This window comes from Notamacropus eugenii, chromosome 2 (assembly GCF_028372415.1).
Source record: "Notamacropus eugenii isolate mMacEug1 chromosome 2, mMacEug1.pri_v2, whole genome shotgun sequence".
Classification (NCBI taxonomy): domain Eukaryota; kingdom Metazoa; phylum Chordata; class Mammalia; order Diprotodontia; family Macropodidae; genus Notamacropus; species Notamacropus eugenii.
The window spans coordinates 89,712,271-89,731,070 of NC_092873.1; the positions used below are offsets into that span (position 1 = coordinate 89,712,271).

Here is an 18,800-nt window from a genome sequence, read left to right on the forward strand (position 1 = left end):
GTCAGGGCACAGAAAAACAAATATTTATAAGGTGAGGACTCGCAGGCAGGAAGCACACTTTTCCAACTCTCCCTTATCCTCACCAATGTGCCCAGAAAAAGATCAGTTTACCTGAGATTGGGGTTTCCTCCTCAGATGTTTCTCCGATACAAAGCATAGATCCTGACAATGTTTAAACATGGCCTCTCCATTCCCCTTTCTCCTCACTTTTCAGATGAGAACTGTTGCAGCCAGGAGCGATAGGCTCCCTTTAGAGGTGTCAGCCCCCAATGAGGACACAAACCCAGATTTAGATGGAAGGAGGGACAGTTTTATTCTTGGCAATATACAAGGCTTCACACTTATGTACATGGGGAGGACAAAGACACAGGCTATTCCTTAGTCTTCTCATCTGGATTCTTGGTGGCGAACTTATCCTGAAGTTTTTTCCATAAGCTTTTATTCAGTTCCTTAAATTCTTCCAAGGTATCTGCAAAAGGGGAAGAAAGGAAGGTAGAAAAGATCCTAGAAGGAGAAATTTCATTAAATAAGCTATCACTAAGAATTTACTTGCAGGCCTTTGTAGGGTAAGCCTCAATTTATTTATTTCTCCTGGTTTACAGTAGAAATGGCACATCTCTGAGGTTTCCTGGGAAGGGCTGGTTTAAGGTTTTCATTACCCAGAAATGTGGTCCTGAAAAGTTAAACTTAAAATGAAATGACAGATAATTCAAATCATTGTGAAGAAGGTTCCTTCTAGCTTTAAAACACTGATTATAACATGTTTTGTACATTCATATTTTCATCTCTTAGGTTTGTTTAAAAAGAGGTTCAAGTGCACACTGAGAAATGTGTACTAATAGGCCATATCTACACTTAAGAAACATGTCTTGTCTGTTCGCTAGATGGACTGCAAGACTTTATTCTGAATAGACTTCATGTATGTGAGCGTTTGTGTGTTGGGGGGCAGGGCATTCAGCGAACTTCATCCACAACGTTAACAATGTGAAGCTTGGTGTGACAGTAACTTTTCAGAAAATTTTCTGAAACTTAAAATCCTAGTGAGAGCTAGTGGCAGTGGAGGCAGATGGTGGGTAATCTCCCACATGGTCTTACCCTTCACTCTTGTCCTGCTTTCTCATCACTTGCAAAACTGCCAAGAGTGTTAACAAAGAGTGGGCAGCAAAGGTGAGCCATTAGAGCTCATTTCCTCTGGAATTTTAAGTTCAAACTTGGCTCAAACTCTCCTGGGTCTATATGATGACACCCATGTAATAATGTTGATAACCACCTGTGCCAGGTGGTATTTGGATAAACTTACAGACACTAAAAAAAGACATTTTCAATAAAGCAGTGCCGGCTGGCTAAAAAATCCCAATACCCAATATCCAGAGTATTGTTATCAAGACAGTACCAACACCGTGAACGTAAGAACCAACAAACTTTGGCAGTGTATGCTTCCAAGTCAGGGCAGACCCATGAACTGAATTATCATTTACTTGATGGAGGGTAAAATGCTTTTGGAAGCCTAATTCCTCATCCTCCAAAGGCTGGAGGCTGACAGTACATAAGAAAGACTATTGTCTCCATTGCACTATCAGGTACCTGTGAGTAAGCAAAGGCAACTTCAAGGCCCTGATTTCCAGAAAAGGTTAGCTTATTTTTGTACACAATGACTAGCAATAAAAACAGTAATTTTCCAGAATCTCTTTACCTTATCTCTTAGGGTCTATAGTGACAAAAGAAAGAAGGAAGCAATGAGAGTAGAGGTTTGTTCACTGGGACTATCTTCTAAATGTCTCTAAAATATACTGTGTCTAAACTCTATCCCACAGCTTGTGTCCCTTGGGTTAGATAATTTTAGGAGGATATCCACAGCTACTTTTCTTTAATGGCTCTAGATTTTTTTTACCCTTAACCTTCACTGCTTATAAAGCCCCCTTAGGACCACAAAAATAAAATTGTTTTCTTTTTACCCCAATTTCAACTACTTCCACGTGGCAAAATATATTCCCCTGTCCCCTGTTGCCAGGCTTCTAATTTAATGGGACTAAAGATGAACTGTCTTTTGAAAAATACATCTTTGACCTTATCTATACTCTAGAGTCAAAAAGTGTTATCCAGGGAGCTCCTTAACATCAGAAATTTCCTCTGGTCCATGCCACAGGACATTATATCAAAGTGAAGCTGTTTCATTAGGTGAGCGCTGTGTCTGCATGTCCCCCCCACCCCATCAGAGCTATTTCCAAACTGACCAGAAAGAGCATGTTTGGTTTCATTACCTGTAGCTAGTACAATCCTGCATTCTTCCACTGTCAGTCCACTGAAGCCGGTGTCTCTTGGGCGTGGATACTTACAAAAACAACAGAAATAAGAGTTAATTAACCAATACTGCTGCACTTTAAACACCCTGGGAAGTTCTGCCCCCTTTTAACCATATTCTCCTACAGCTGCTGGGAGGTTCAGGTAATATTCACTCCTTGAAAAACAGCGACACCTTAAGGTCAAAGGCTCTCCTTTAATAGAATGCCCACATTGATCGGCCCTGCTTGATTTAGAAAAAGGAGCCTTTTCTCACGACACTGCAATATTGATTCCAGTGAAATAAAAAACTAGCAAATATTCAAGTATCAATTTGGAATTAAATTCCATTGTTTTGGAAATTGTCAATGATCTGGGATGGGGAAGTTCAGCTTAGAAAACTTCTTTTATTCTACATAGTGAAAAAAACAGTAAAAAAATACTAAAGAGCAAATAATTAAGAGTTAAGTACCTTTTTCAAGTACCCTCAAGCTTCAGAAATATATTAGCATACAAATAACTGATTTTTAGAAATAATTACAAATCATTCTTATTTCAAAGGCATAATAATGTATTAGACAACACTGTTAGCTTCATTTGAGTTAAAGAATATATTTAGTTTCAAAAAACTGACTTATCTCTAAAAATCTTCCATAATTACTACTAGTTTCCACTTCATATCCCCCGCCCTCCTCCCCCACCACGAAATGAGATTCAACTGCTGAGCCATGGACTGCTCACTTTGTGTTTGTAATAGTTTGAATGAAGTCGTGCTAAGCTCTCATACATCTGGTCACAGGTCTCAGGCTCAGCAATCTGAAAAACAAAATATCCAAGGAGATGAGCACAGGAGCTCAATGGGCTGTGTGAGATTTCATGACACGAAGCAGGAAGACAACCTGCATAAGGGAAAGAAGGCGTTTCTCAATAGACAAGCTCATTGCCAGGGACCAAACAGGAAGAGCGTATCTTTTGGCCTGGAGGGATAATCTCTTCAGCAATGTTTCCACTTCTTCACCCCATCCCCACATCTTATTTTAAAACTCAATCAAGTAACCAAGTAACAAATATTTATTGAAAATCTAGATGCTGTAGGGAAATTTATTATGTGATTCCTGCCGTCTTAATACCTTACTATTTAAAAGAAGAAACAAAATACACATGCTGATAAGGAAAACTGGATATGAGGAAAGGGTCCATTAATTAGCATGGATAATAAGCATTAGAGGAACTTAGAGAAGGCAGGGATCAGTGGCCTGCGATGGTCATACAAACCTAAGACTGGAAACCATCTCATAGACTGCTTAATACAATCCCTGCAATTTGCAGGCAATGGGCTCTGAGACGTGTGACTTGCCCAAATCCAACACATGAATCTAAGTCTTAGGATTCCAAATCTAGTCTTTCCATGGTAGTAGGCTTCTATTAACTGGTGTAGAGAAAAGTAAGCAAAACCAAGACAATATACATAATTATACACAATTACCACAACAATGCAAAGGAAAGCAAGAATAAAAGCCATCAGAATCCAGATCAATGTGGGGAGCAGTCTTGACTCCCAAGGACTGATAATGAGGCATACTTCTGTCCTCTTGGTAGAGAAGTAATAGATTATAAGTACAGAATAAGGCACATTCTCTAGAGGTGATAAATGTGTCTGTTTTGCTTATCTGTTTCTGTATTACCAGAGAAGGGGGAAGGGGGAAGATTGTATTGGGAAATGACAGCATTGTTTAAAAACAACAATAACAATGAAACAATAAAAAACTCTACTCCAATGCCTCATCATGGCATAGAAATGATTTTGGATTTTTAAAGGCTATGTATGGCAGTTGGAAACAAGTTCTAGGAGGTTCTATCTAAGCTGGAAAGGCTTCAAGAGACTCACCATTAGAAGGTTTACCACCACACAATGTATTTTTCCTGGTCAAATAAATCCAAGATTCTCTATTGATATGATTAATGACAGAAAAGCCACCATGCTTGAACTTAACACCTCAGTACCTGAAATACTGTGTGAAGAAGTAGAAATGACACTTAAGAAAATGAAGTCAGGAAGCATTTGGACCCAAGTACATTCAAAAGAAATCCATTCTGGGGGAATGTAATTTACCAAAAGAAGGCAACCAAGGAAATTTCAAACTACTGATTCATATTCCTACTTTCATCTCTATACAACACTAACAAAAATCACATACACAAATATGGAAATATCTCTGATGAAATGAGAAGGGAGCATGCAGGTCTTCACAGACAAAATCTTTAGTCATACAACTGATGGAAAGTTATTACATGAATCCCTCTATATTGTTTCTTAACAATATAGATTTCTTAATTTCTTAACAATTTCTTAACAAACTGATTTGATAAAGCAAAACTGACTTTAAAATTGTCCTCTAATAAGATTTCATCCATGTACATGTAAAAATTATAAAAATCCAAGAGACTGTCCCAGAGATAGCATTTATTTGATTAAAAATAGTAAGTTAAAAAACAAGATGTGTATGCTCACCAAAAGTACTTGACACTACTATAAAGTATGTCCTAAACACAGTTCAGATGTAAGAGGGATACTTTATATGGAGGCAGATTCTCCAGATGCTCCTGTAGATGACATTATCATGCTAGTTGTGCCCCAAACTAGTGGGTCTCCTTAATGAAAACCATGATCCTTTAAAACACACTAACCTAACAATCCAGAGAGAAGAAATTAAATAGATGAAGAATACCCACCGCTAAAACCATGACGTTCAGCTGAACAGGCAGTCCACTGAGTTACTTAGTACATATATCTCGAACAGCAGATGGACAAATGAGTTAGATCAGAACTGATTAAAGAAGATGGTGTGCTGTACTGAATTTGGGAAACCGCAAACGTCTCAACTGTTCAAATATAATGATGCTGATGATGACTCATTTATACAGTACTTGAAGGTTTACAAAGCACTTTCCATAACTCTGTGAAATAGGTAATACAAATACTATTATCTTTATTTTATATGAGAAAACTCAAACTCTTGGAAGTCAAATGACTTGCTTAAGATGATATAACCAATAAGGATCAGAACCAGGATTTGAACCCAGGTCTTCCTGATTCCAAGTATAGCACTTTTAAAACTAAACCAAGTTGTTCCTTGACATAACCCTTTATTTGTAACACTAATATTCTCTTGGTGATGCTATTTAGTTGTAAACTATGGAATACCATAATCTCCGAAGAATGAAAAAATGTGGGGGACCCTTTAAGATAATGGAGAAAAGCATAAGAAGTATAAACAGTATATCATCCATGATTACTTGTACATAAGTGGCATTAAACTGTCATTTATGAAATATATGACAGGACAAGGAAGCAGATGGGGCATGCAGGATGGGAGAGGGATAAGAACAGATGGGCAGTCTGAGCGTTACACTGGTACCCTAGAAATTGATACACTGGGCAACCTATAAGGAAGCCTTGGACAGGAACAGTATAGAATGTGTGGATGCTAAGAACCACAATTCATGACAATTTACAAACATGAGCTCAATTACTGATGCACTTAATGTATAATAATGTACGAAGGAAAGGAGACAGTATTTAGAGACAGGGCCTGGGCAAAAGTATCAATGACTGCAGAGATTCAAAGATGATGAGGAATTAGACCAGTGGTCTTGTTGACAGCAGCTTTAGTAGAGTGCCTAAAAGTCATTTGGGTTGGATTTCAGGGTGGGGTTCCAAAGACAGGTGGATTAACTTTCTGAGGATATGGAGATACAGATTCTGAAGTATGACCAACACTGGACAGGGAATGCAGTGTCATATATAGATAGAGAAGGTTTCCACAGTGTGAGGTCATTTTGTCTCATGAGCCCTAGCAAACGGAACACCTCTAAAATAAATACATCAGTTTTTGTTTACTTTAAAATACGTTTTGATAGATGCATACATTTTTAAAGAACACATCCCTTGTTACACTAACATCTATTGTAGAGAATAAGGAAGTAGAGAAATTTTGTGAGGAACCTGACAATATTCTCCAAACTAAGCAATATATACCTTGAAATCTAGTGACTTCACTGTGAAGGTAGGTATACAGGAAGACAACCAACATTCTGCTGGTAAATACAGTTTGGTATCAAAAATGAAAGAGGCTAAGGCCTGTAGACAAGTGGTGTCAAACTCAAACAGAATTGGGGCCCTGAAATTATATGTAAGGATCCCTGCAGACCACATATCAACATAGAAAAGCATATATTAACATTATCTATGTTCCATTAATTTTCCAATTACACTGTACTCTGGTTCCCCAACTGGGAGGGATTGCCAGCCACAGGTTGTGTGTTTGCCTGTGTATAGATTACTCAGATGCCTCTTGCCTGTACATCATGGAAACTTTCTTAAAGAAAAAAATTAGAAGGCACTGGATTTGGAAAGTGCTCAGAAAATAAAACTGCCTGTGTCTTAGGGAACAGGAAAGGATTGGCAACAATCTGCAGAATCACAGAATTTGAAAATTGGAAGGAACCCAGGAGATCATCTTGTCTAACATATCTGAAAGGAATCCCTGCTACCAACATAGCAGATAAGTGGTTGTTCAGCCTCTGCTTGAAGACTTCCAAGGAGGGGGAAACCCACTTCCTCTCAAGGAAGATCACTCTGCTGCTGGACAGCTTCCTGGTTCTGCACCCAGGGGTCACAGAGAAGCCTAATGCTTCCTCTATATGACAACTCTTTAAATATTTGAAGATACGCCCTTAAGTCTTCTCTTCTAAGTCAAACACGCTCAGTTCCTTCAACTCATCTTGATATGACACTGACTCAAGGCTCTCCAAGTTAGTGATACCCTTCCTAAATAAGCTAGAACTGAACAAAATATTTCAGCTGAGGTCTGATGAGGTTACCATAGGGTGGGACTAACTTGGTCCTGGAAGTGATACTCTATGTAGTAGAAGCAGCTAGGTGGTGAAGTGGATAAAAGGCTGAGCTTGGAGTTAGGAAAAACTGATTTCAAACCTTGCCTCAGACACTTACTAGCTGACACATATGACCTTGGGCAAATCACTTAACCTCTGTTTGACTGAGTTTCCTCAACTGTAAAATGGGAATAAGAACAGTACCTACCTCCCAGAGTTAAGAGGTTCAAATGAGATATTTACAAACCACTTAAACTTAAAAGCACAATGCTTGGGACATAGTAGGCACTTTGATTTTTTTTCTTTCTTACTGCAGCCCAATATCACATTAGCATTTTTGGTTGTCAAATTATACTGATGACTCTTCTTGAGCTTGCAGTCCACTAAAACTCTCAGATCTTTTTCATAACAAATGCTATCTAACAATGGCTCCCCATCTTGTATTTCTGAAGTTGATTTTTTTGAACCCAGGTGCAAGCCTTATTATCCTTACTGAATTTCATCGTATTAGATTTAGTCCGAAGCTAAGAGCCTGTCAAGATCCTTTTGGATCCAAGTGTGTTTCCATCCAGTGTGTTAGGTATCTGACCCACCTTTGGGTCGTCTGCAAATCTGATGAGCATACCATCTATGCCCTGGGGTATTCCACTGGACACACTGCAACGCAGACGTTAAACTGTAACTACTCTTTGAGTTATGGTCACCCACCCAGCTCTGGAATATATCTGATTATATCACCTAACATCTTTCTATCTCCTCCACAATAATAGTATAAGATTCTTTATAAAAAAACTTTGCTAAAACTCTGGGTAAGCTATCCACAGCATTCTTCTCATCTACTAGTTTTGTAACTCTGTAAGAAAAAGAAATCAGTTTACTTTGGAATAACCCGTTCTTGATGAAGCTATGCTGGTTCTTTGTAATAACCAGCTTCCCTTTCTAGACATTTATGAATCATCTATTTAATTTCATTTAATCATTTCCCTATTTAAACAATTCATTTAGACATTTCCCCAAGTCAAGCCCATTAGCCTAGAGTTTGCAGATTCTGTTCTCTTTGCTTTTTTTTGAAAATCAGGACATTTACCTTTCTCTAATCTTGCTATACACCTCCACTGTTTTCCATGATCTTTCAAATATCACTGACAGTGACTCAGGAATCACATTTACCACTTCTTTCAGATTACAGTTCATTTTGGTCAAGTGACTAGAAGTGATCATGGGCTGCTTACTGCTCTCTTACTATTTCTGTACTTGAGTAGCAACTCCCTTTTGGTTGTTTCTAGTGTAATGGTCATTTCCCTTGGCAGAGAAAACAGAAACATAATGAGAATTGCTCAGCTCTGACTTCTTGGTTGTCAGCTGTTGCCTTTGTGTCTGCCCTGAGAAAAGATCTTCTCTTTGCTTCTTTTTCTCCTGACATAAGCTAAAAATCCTTTTCTGTTGTCTTTAGCTTCCTCCACCATCTTACCTCACTCTGAGCTTTGGCATTCTTCACATTCTCTTTACAGGACTGGGCCATTCTCATATTCATCCTCTGCAATGTGACCCTGAATAGTAGGTTGATGAGTTCTTTGTATATCTATATTGGTTCCATCAGACAAATCCCATCGTTTTTCCTCAATGGAATTATTTTCCTATGTGTCTTCAGAATTACTTTCTTGAGCATCTTCTATCACACTCCTGGGCAGCCATTCCTGGAAACATTTTAGTCCATGAGATCCTACTCAATTTTTCTCTGAACCTTTGGAAATCTGTTTGCAAGTCAAAAAGTTATCAGCCATTTCAGAGATGGGGGGGAGGAGAGGGAGAAGGAGAAAGGCAAAGAGGGAGAGAGGGAGAGGGAAAGGAAGAAGGAGGAGGGGGGGAGAGAGGGATAGAGGGATAGAGGGAGAGAGGGAGAGAGAGGGAGAGGGAGAGGGAGAGAGAGATAGAGAGAGAGAGAGAGAGAGAGAGAGAGAGAGAGAGAGAGAGAGAGAGAGAGAGAGAGAGAGAAACAAAGAAGAGGAGGAGAAAGGAAGGAAGAAATGGTTCAAGAGTAAGAGGACTTGAATTAAAATCCAACACTGATACTACCTGTGACCTGAGGCAAGTCACTGAATCTCTTTGGAGCTTGGCTTCCTTATCTGTAAAATGAGGGAACTGGAATAATTGGCCTCTGAGGTTCCTTCCTTCCATTTTCAGATCTATTGTCTTTAAATAATTTAGCATTTCAAACAAAGGACAGAGTAAATAAGAAGTAAGTAAACAGGTGAGGAGACAGTGTATATGATTATGGCTTTATCCTTGAATAAGTTTAAACAAGCTGCCAACTATGAGAAACGGACAAAAAAAAAGACTTTTACTTTATATGCTTTCATCATTTCTTAGGAAAGTTTAACCAATACAAAGCAGCTGCTACAAGGAGACCAAAAGAGCCTAGAAAATGCCTTAGCCATCAAACATTTGCTCTCCTTGTTAAGTGGAAAGATGTGTTAACCAAAGGCAACACTAGCTTAGAATACAAGCTCATCTGGAAAATACTGAGGAAGATGACAGAAAATGATGAATAGTGTTGCTTCACAATCACAGAAACCACTGAGCAGAAAACCAACAGATAATTTGGTAAGACAGCCTACTAGACCAGGTCATGCAGGTAGCATTTTTAAAATCAAACTGTGAGGATGAAATGGAAGGAATCTCTACCAGTAGCATTTCTATAGTGACCTAGTTTAATCAGTGACAATAATGTAATCACCACATTTGTACCCTAACAACTAATGATGCAGTAGAATGGATTTGGAGTCAGACGCTATTTTGATTTTAATTCTGAACTTAAACAGCACCCCCTTGCCCACCAAAGCATTTCCATTTCCATACACAGCAGAACACAAAAAGAGGATTGTATATGAAACCACAATCTCCATTTAAAACATTATACAAAAAATATTATATATTATACAAAAAATTCAATACATTACTCTTTCTCTCTGTGTGGCCCTACCCTCACCTATTAAATACATTTTAAAATTTGGACCAGACTGGAATAGAGGATTCTAAGTGAAGAAAGTTCCTCTAACAAGGAAACTTATAGCCTTGAAAAGTTGCCTATTTGAAGTGAAACACAACTTTAAAAACACTCAGGGATCAATTTTCAAGAGATCTCAAAATGGTCTATGGGTGTGGGGAGATCTGCAAAAAGAATGGAAATAATCATAGGTAGTAGCTTACCTGACCTGCTCCTCACCCTTTAAATGGCCACCATGGAGACATTAATTCCCAACCCCTATGTTTTCTCATTTTTAGAAAATATCTAGTAAGTACCTTTTATTTTAAAATGTTTTTCCATAAAATATTTAAAGAATGGCTTATGCATACAAGAACCATATCTTTGATCACAACATGTCCCTGTCCTTGACAAGAGAAGCAAAGCAGTTAGGCCTTCAAAGAAGGCAACATACTTGCAATCAAAGAGAACTAATTGAGAAGTACTTATCCACAGTCACTTGTTTGTTGCTTTGCAAAAAAAAAATTTTGGCTTGGAAGAACAAAGTGCCAATTAAAAAGCTCTCCTCAAATAAGTCATCTCCTGTGCGTGTTAAAATAACACCTAATTTTATCATAGAAATAACTGAGATGAGTTTGTTCTACAACCCACTGAGTATGAAGATCCACCAAAAAGGCATTAGAAGATAAGCTCATCTGAGGTGTTCACTAGTGTTGTGAAGGATATCCTTTCTTTTTTCTCTCCTTTGGTGACCTTATCAGTTCATATGGGTTTAATTATCATGCCTGCACAGATAACTGCCAGTTTTATATATATGTATATATATATATGTGTATATATATATACATACACATATATATACATACATATATATATGTATGTATATGTATATATACATATATAAAATTATACATTATAATTAAATAAAAAATAAAATAAAAAATAAAAATTATATTATATATATATATATATATATATATAAAAAGTCCTACTTTCTCTCCTGAGCACCTCTTGCTTATCTCCAACTGTCCATAGTCATGTCAAATTCAACATGCCCAAAGCAGAACTCATTTATCTTTTCCCTCACATGAGCTCCTCTCTTCTGACCTTGCCTATTGCTTTCAGTCATCCAGATTCTAAATCTGGGCCTTAGTCTTTCCTCAGGTTCCCTCACTCTATACCCAGTCAGCTGACAGAATTTGTGATTTCTACCCTTCAACATCTCTTGCATCCATCTCCTTCTCTCTAAGCACAGAGCCACCATCCCAGTTAGGGTCCTTATCACCTCTCACCTGAACTATTATAATAGCCTCCTAAATGGTTTTCTTGCCTCAAGTCTTTCTACTTCAACTCATCTCCCACACAGCTGATAAAGTAATTTTCCTAAGGCACAGGTCTGACCTTGTCATTCCCGAAATCAATAAACTTCAATGGCTCCTTACTGCTTTTAGGATCTAATTTAAGTTTTTATACTCATTTACAGCCTTGCTTCAACATATCTTTTGAACCTTATCACTCACCTTTCTGCACTCTACAAAGCAGTCAAACTGACCTCACTGTGCCTCACGTATGACACTCCATTTCTCATTTCATTGCTTTGCAGTTTTTCCCTTGACACTCCACTCCCTCCTCACTTCTGCCTTTGAGTGTTTTCTTAAAAACTCATCTCAAATGTCAGCTTTTACATGGAGCCTTTCCATATTCCCATGGCAGCAGGCCCCTTTAATTTTACAGTAGTTATCTTGTATATGTTTTCTTTCTACGTATATATGTCCATGTTACCTCCCCCTCTAGAATGTAAGCTTCTTGAGGATAAGGACTATTTTACTTTTGCCTTTGTGTTCTCATTCACTGACACACACGAAGCCATTGATAAATGTGTGATCATTGATTGATCCTAACCTGAAGGCTTCCCCACTGATGGTGAAGTTTTCTAAAGACTCCTATCTACATATCTGCTTATGATACAGTATTAATTCCATCAAGCCCTAGACCAATATAGAATCTCCTCACTGGAATATATAATTGATTAATCACATGAAATTAGTCTTATCGTGTATACTAGAAAAACACAGTAGAAGAAAAGTACACATTAGCTCGTTCACACCTTTCTGTCATGGAGTATTATATATTAACCTCCCTTCTATCTAGTCAATCTGGTATTCTTGTGTTCATCAGGTGCAGCCCTCCGCCTCAGTCCATATTTTGCACTGGCTGTCTCCCATGCCTGTAAGGTCAAGGCTCACCTACAGCACTATATTCTTCATGAAACCTTTCCCTCTGTTGCTCATGTATCTCCTCATAAATTACCTGCATATATTTTGTATATTTTCTATATGCATGTGTTGTTGACCCTGGCTTAATGGAAATGACTGACATGGCAGGATTAATAGCAGCACTAGACCTGAAGTTCCCTGGAGGCAGGAATGCTTCACTTTTGTCTTTGTATCATGAGCACTGTGCTGACATATAGCAGCTACTTAATAAATGCTTGTTGATATTTATTGATGACATATAACTGAATGAACTGCCCACTGAATAAGCATTATAAAACCTATATCCTGAAGAGGGACCATAGATGGACAATGATGAAGACCCATAATTGACAAGGCTTGGTTGGAGAGAACGCCATCTCTTTAACATCAATATGAAGTCTTTTCTTGAGCTAAAATGCCAAGCATTCAAACTCTACTGCAGAAAGTGCAGCTCCCATGGGTTGGCCATGTTGTTCGAATGCCAAACATATATTTACCTCAAAGACTACCTGACAAAGCACTCACACACAAGACAGGTGTTCATATGGAGGTCATAAGAAGCAATACAAGAACATTCTCAAGGTCTCTCTGAAAAATTTTGGAAATGATTGCATGACATGGGGGACATAAGCAAAGGACTGCCCAGCATGGTGTGCCTGCATCAAAGAAGGCACTGCGCTACACGAGAAAAGCAAAACTGTAGTAGCTCAAAAGAAATGTGAGATGTGCAAATTTAGAGACATCTCCACGCCAAATGTTCATCAGGCCCATTTGTGCCCCAGCTGTGACAGAGACTTCTGAACTCATACTGGTCTGCTCAGCCACAGTCTGACACACTGTACCTTGAGTCCAATATAGTGATATCATTCTGGTCCTCTTTGAGAATGAAGCACAACCAAGCAATCAACCAATTCTCTAGGTGATGTAACCTGGCTGTGAATTAAAGAAACTAAACACCAACTCAGAAGAATGAAAACTACAGGTACCTCAAAGGATAATGGAATAATTCATGATAGGTTCCAGCATAATACCAGTGTTGTGGATAAGAATTGGCCTAAGAAATGACATCAAGGATGTGTATGACTGAAAAAAGGAGGTGGATCAATAATACAGAAGAATGAGAAGTAACAGCGTAATTGTTTTACTAATAGTCTCAACATATTAGAAGAACCAGAGGAAGACTTTCAGGGTCTTTATTAAGTCTGATAATATATGCAAAGTGCTTCGTAAGACTTAAAAGCACTATGGAAATGCTATCCATTTTTATTTATGGCACAGAGACTTAAACTCTACAGGATGAGAGGGTACGGACAGCTCTGATCATCCTGTTGGAGAAAATACAAGAACTGAGGTCACTGTCCTTGACTTTCCCGTCAACCTAACATTCTTGCCATCTTTTCCCCTTTATTTCTAAGCTTTGGGACATGCAATTCATACCCACTGACTCTGCTTCCTCCCAATTAAGTTTCTCCTTGAAACACCCAATTTTAGCTTCCACCAAAAGTCTTTAAAGAGCTCTTCTAGGTTTCCTATTTCTTCATCAGCAGCCTGTTTGGAATTCTGTCATCATCACAATTATTGACTATACTGTCTTCCTAATCTAGATTCCTCTTTTGTTTCTGCTTCAATTTCTACAACTGTTCAAATTTTATGTAAGAGATTTGAGATGAACTCTCTTGTTAGCTGTCCTTTGTTATAACCTTAAGCTGAATAAGGAGGTGACAATCCAGATGTAGGTCTGACCATGGTATAGAGTACTGTGTTCAGTTCTCGGTACTGCACTCTAGAAAGGCTACCAATAATCTAGAGCAGCGGTGTGCCTTGATCTAGAGTGTCCAGAGTAGGATGGTCAAAATAATAACAATAGCTAGCATTTACATGTTGCCTTAAGGTTTGCAAAGTGTTTTATAAATATTACCACAAACTTATCCTCACAATAAACCAAGAGGTAGGTGCTGTTATATATATAGCACAAATGAGAAAAATGAAGTTGGCAGAGGTTAAGGGACTTGTCCAGGGTCACACAGCCAATAAGTCTTCCTGACTACAGGTCCAGTGCTCTATGCACTATACCATCTAGTTGACTTTAATGGTGAAGAACTTCCAGTTCATGAACACAAACAAGTTAAACGGAGTAGGCACATTTAGCCTAGAAAAGAGAAGATGGGGGAAAAGGTAGTGGTTGGGGACATTAAAGTCTTGAAATACTTGAAGGTCAAGAGCTAAAGTCCTAAAGTAGCTGAAAACTGGTTATGCTGAAGATGGATTAAATTTGGTCTTGTGTAGGGTCCAGTGGGAAGAACTAGGAAAAAGGGAGAGAAGTTATAAAAAGTCAATTAAAGATTTATGTTAGGAAAAACTTCCTATCAATCAGAGCTATCTAGAAATGGCTGCCTTCTTAAGTACTGGGTTCCCCTCAATGAAGGTCATCCAGAAAAGGTTCGATGACCAGTTGCATGTATTAGAATGAGAATTCTTTAGGGGTGTGGGTTAAACTAGTGGTTGCTAAGGTCCCTTCTAACTCCGAAATCCTGTGATTTCGTGACTAACCTAGGCCTCCTGAGATTTTCTTAGATATATGGGAAAATTGCAAAAATCAGCAGAATTTGGTTAGGGCAAGAAGATGAAATCTCCTCTAGGGCAAAGACTCTTAAACAACTTGTATGGTATCTAATACGCAATGAAAATATTAAGAAAAAGTTAGCTAGTTGTTATTCTCTAGTTGCACATTTCAGGTCCCAATGACAGGCCAGAAGGGTGCACAACTAGGGAGGTGATATTATCAGCAGGAATAGAGGTGAGGAAGAAGGAATTAGTGTCTCAAAGAATTACAAGTACTACAAACTGCTCAAAAAGAAATGGAGCAATGGCCAAGTCTGTGGTTTTTTTTAGAGTCAAACTCTGAAAACACCAAAACTTATCTTGTTTACTTTGCGAGCACTCCACTGCAGGCAGCGAGCTAATTCCAACAGCTTTTTATTTACTGATGGTCTATACTTTGCTCAGGGATCCAGCATAAATATTTCTGGGGTTTTCTGATGATATATATTGTTAATATTTATAAATATCATTTGTAAGCTTTAGATTATCTGATTTTGTATTCACATCTAATGAGTACTGAAATTTTAGGACTAATAGATGTACTAGACCTGAAAAAAGGCAGCAGTAGTAGCATTATGAAAAATTCAGCAATGCTCACTAAATGTGAATAAAATGATGTTCAACTGACAAAATATCCTTTATAGCTCTATTTTTGCTCCTTTTGCATTTCCCCTGCTCAGCCGTCAGTAAATTTCTCTTTACCATATTAAACTTTTATACATACAAATCTACACCAGTGCTGCAGGCGCTGATTTCGATTTTCAAAATTGAATTTTGGATAGTGATAACAACTGGTATAGCAGAGAACTCATTGTAGACATAAAAAAGAGAAGTACTTTTGGAAAAGGGTTATAGCAAATTGCTTTGCTAATTAAGGTAGATCAGGGTTCAATACAGGAGAATCTAGGAGGGAAAGACTTTTATTACTTGGTAATGAATTTCTGGAATTAGTTCATTCCTTTATAAAATTTTTATTCCTTTCTATCAAAATATTGAGTACCTCTTATGTGCACAACACTCTGCTAGGCACAGTGAATGACATAAAGAAGTATAAAACAAGGCACCTTCCTAGAAACTTATGATCTAGTGGAGAAGACAAGACACATATTTAAACAAATAACATAAGGGAATAACAGAGACAGTGTTATAAGAATTTAAGAGGCTATGATCACTGAAGAAGAAAAGGAAGAAATGAGATGAGCCTGGCCTTCAATACAATCCAACATTAATCACCTGCCACATAAAAGACACTATGCTAAGCACTGAGATATAAAAAACATGCTAAATATAGAGGTTCCTGTATTCCATGTGTCTGTACATAAATAAATACAAGGCAATTTCAGGAGGGAGTAAGAACAACTGGGGGAAATCAGAAAGGTTTGGTAGACAGCTGCTTGAAGGAAGCTCAAGATTTTAAAAGACTAAGGGGATGTCCAGGAAGAGGGCAAATGGTGCCCAGGCAGGCAAAGGTGGGATATGACATGTCATGTTCAGCTAGAAGGAAGTGTGACTGGGACACCAAGTGCATGAAAGGAAGTGATATAAAATAAATCTGAAAAGGTAAGTGGGAGCCAGCTTGAAGAAGGCTTAAAATTTCAGGCTGAAGAGTTTGCATTTTAATCTCAAATCAGCACACTACAACTTCTAAGTGAGGTCAGACGAAGGCTTTAGCAACATCCATTTGGGGAAGCAGAGACTAGAGACAGGGAATACATAGAGTAGGTTCAGGAAACAGGTGATGAGAGCCTGGATTAGGTTGTCTAGGAGCAGAGGAGGTGAAAATGAGAGATGCTTAGAGATTAAATCCAAAAGATTTAGCGGATGACTGGCTATGAGATGGGGCAAAGTCTAGAATGACTCTAAGGTTGTGTTCATGATAAGATAATTAATGGAGCCCTCCAAAGAAAGAGGGATGTATGGTGTGTCTTGAAGGATAGGCAGGGATTTGGACAGGTAGAGTTAGGTCAGGAAAAGGAGGGTTATAACATGGGGAAAAATGCTGCTGCAAATATGTACAGTGCATGTTGGGAAGGTAGGGAGCTACAAGAGTTGACTAGTCTGGATTATAGAGGATTTACAACCGGCAGGGAACTTTGAGATTACCTACTCTAGTCTAACCCTAATTGGACTGGTTGTATTCACTCTGTAGAACACAAATGGGGTTGAAGAGATAAATTGGGGCCAGATGCTGGATGGTCTTTAAGCAATGCGAGACTTGAATTTGTAATTTATACTCTAGGTAAAGGAGTACCACTGAAGGCAGCTATGGTGCAATGAAAAAAATACAACGGATTTAGAGTCAAGAGACCTGGATTTGAATCTAGACTGATAGCAATGTGACTTTGGGCAAGTCACCTGACCTGTTTCTCATCTGTAAATAGAACCAAGAATATCTCATAGTATTATCATAAAGATCAGAATAGATAATTCTGTAAAACTTTTTAAACCATAAAACTTTGTCATTTATAATTACTGCTTCTTACCAAACTCTCATCCCTATCTACCTCAAACATCCCCCTCCCCAATTTCTATCCTCTTCTGTCTACCTCTTCCACTTTGAACCCTTGGAATCCTCCTCCCCAATCATCTATATTGTTAATAAGAGGTATATGGAGTATTCAGGGAGGACTAGCACCTCTAGTATGAGGCCTTGCTGAGCCCCTTTCAGGGTTGCTCACTCAATTCTCACCTGTGGCCCCAAGAAGCCGTAGCATGCATAGTGGCTACATCCAGTAAAACCATATCACAGAGAAGCTAAATCAGGTTGGGGGTAACTGATGAGCCTCCAACATGTCGGTATTAGTGGGATGCCTATCCCAAGCATGTGAAGACTTCCCCCAGCAGAATAGGTGGATGGAACAATTTGTTCCTGGTTCATCACCAGTTGTCCTGACTTTTGTATTGCCAATGGACTTCGATAACTCTGGAGGAGTGAGGCTGACGACTTTGCACAACTCTGCCTCACTTAAATCTAATTACCCACATCATTTGTGATGCTACTGGTTCACTTGGAAAAGAAAGGATGAACAACAGCCACAACATTGTTATTAATAAATTCTCCATCCTAGAGATCTTAACTTTTTCCATTATCTGATGCTAAGTGAAACTTCTCTTATCCCAAAGAAACTGTATCATGCCCAGTCCTTGGAGCAGAACAAGGAGGATACATGTTCGAGATTCTTGTCATTGTCATATACAGACCTCCCAATCACTCCTTCCTTCCTCCTTAACTTAAGTATTTAGCTTAGTCTTCTTCAGCTGAATCCCTCCAATATTTGGGATAAGGAGGTCCATGTGGACATGCCAACTACTTATCTTCCTCAATTGCCATGACCTACTTCAACCATCCATACGTAGATATTGTTTAAGCTCATCATCCCAAACATATTCATCTCCTAACAACTCGAACAAATTCCCCTTCTCTGATTACAATTTTCTATCCTTTCATCTCTTCCAAATGCCTCTTTCCTACTCACCCTGCTCTGTCTTTCCTGTTCTCCCATTCCTTCACCTTTATTCTAGCCTCATGTCCCTGGCTTTGAAGTCTTGCCTCTATAACTGGGCAGTTCAGTCAGGTGAATCCTTGAATATGCTTGAATCATTGCTACCGTGTGCTATTCTCACTCTGAAAAGCCTCTCCCAGAAGTCATTCTTACCACTGGCCTTCTCCATTATTCCTGAATGAAGCCCCCAAGTCCTGCTAGAGGAATTTATGAAATAATCCTGACTAGATTCCCTAATCCACATCGGCCGACATTTTCCAAGTGACTCCCTGTAACAAC

General features: G+C 38.6%; 1 protein-coding gene across 2 annotated transcripts in view; it reads right to left on the reverse strand.

Moving 5' to 3' along the window:
* Positions 1–288: 288 nt before the first annotated feature.
* Positions 289–18,800, reverse strand: part of UQCC2 (ubiquinol-cytochrome c reductase complex assembly factor 2) — a 29,514-nt gene continuing 11,002 nt past the window's right edge. For both annotated transcript variants that reach the window (XM_072641783.1, XM_072641782.1), the window contains exons 2-4: positions 3,022–3,096; positions 2,262–2,331; positions 289–469 (exon numbers count right to left, since the gene is read on the reverse strand). In XM_072641783.1, the coding sequence (XP_072497884.1) occupies positions 372–469; positions 2,262–2,331; positions 3,022–3,096 (243 nt within the window). In that variant the 3' untranslated portion in view covers positions 289–371. The remainder of the gene's footprint in view (positions 470–2,261; positions 2,332–3,021; positions 3,097–18,800) is intronic.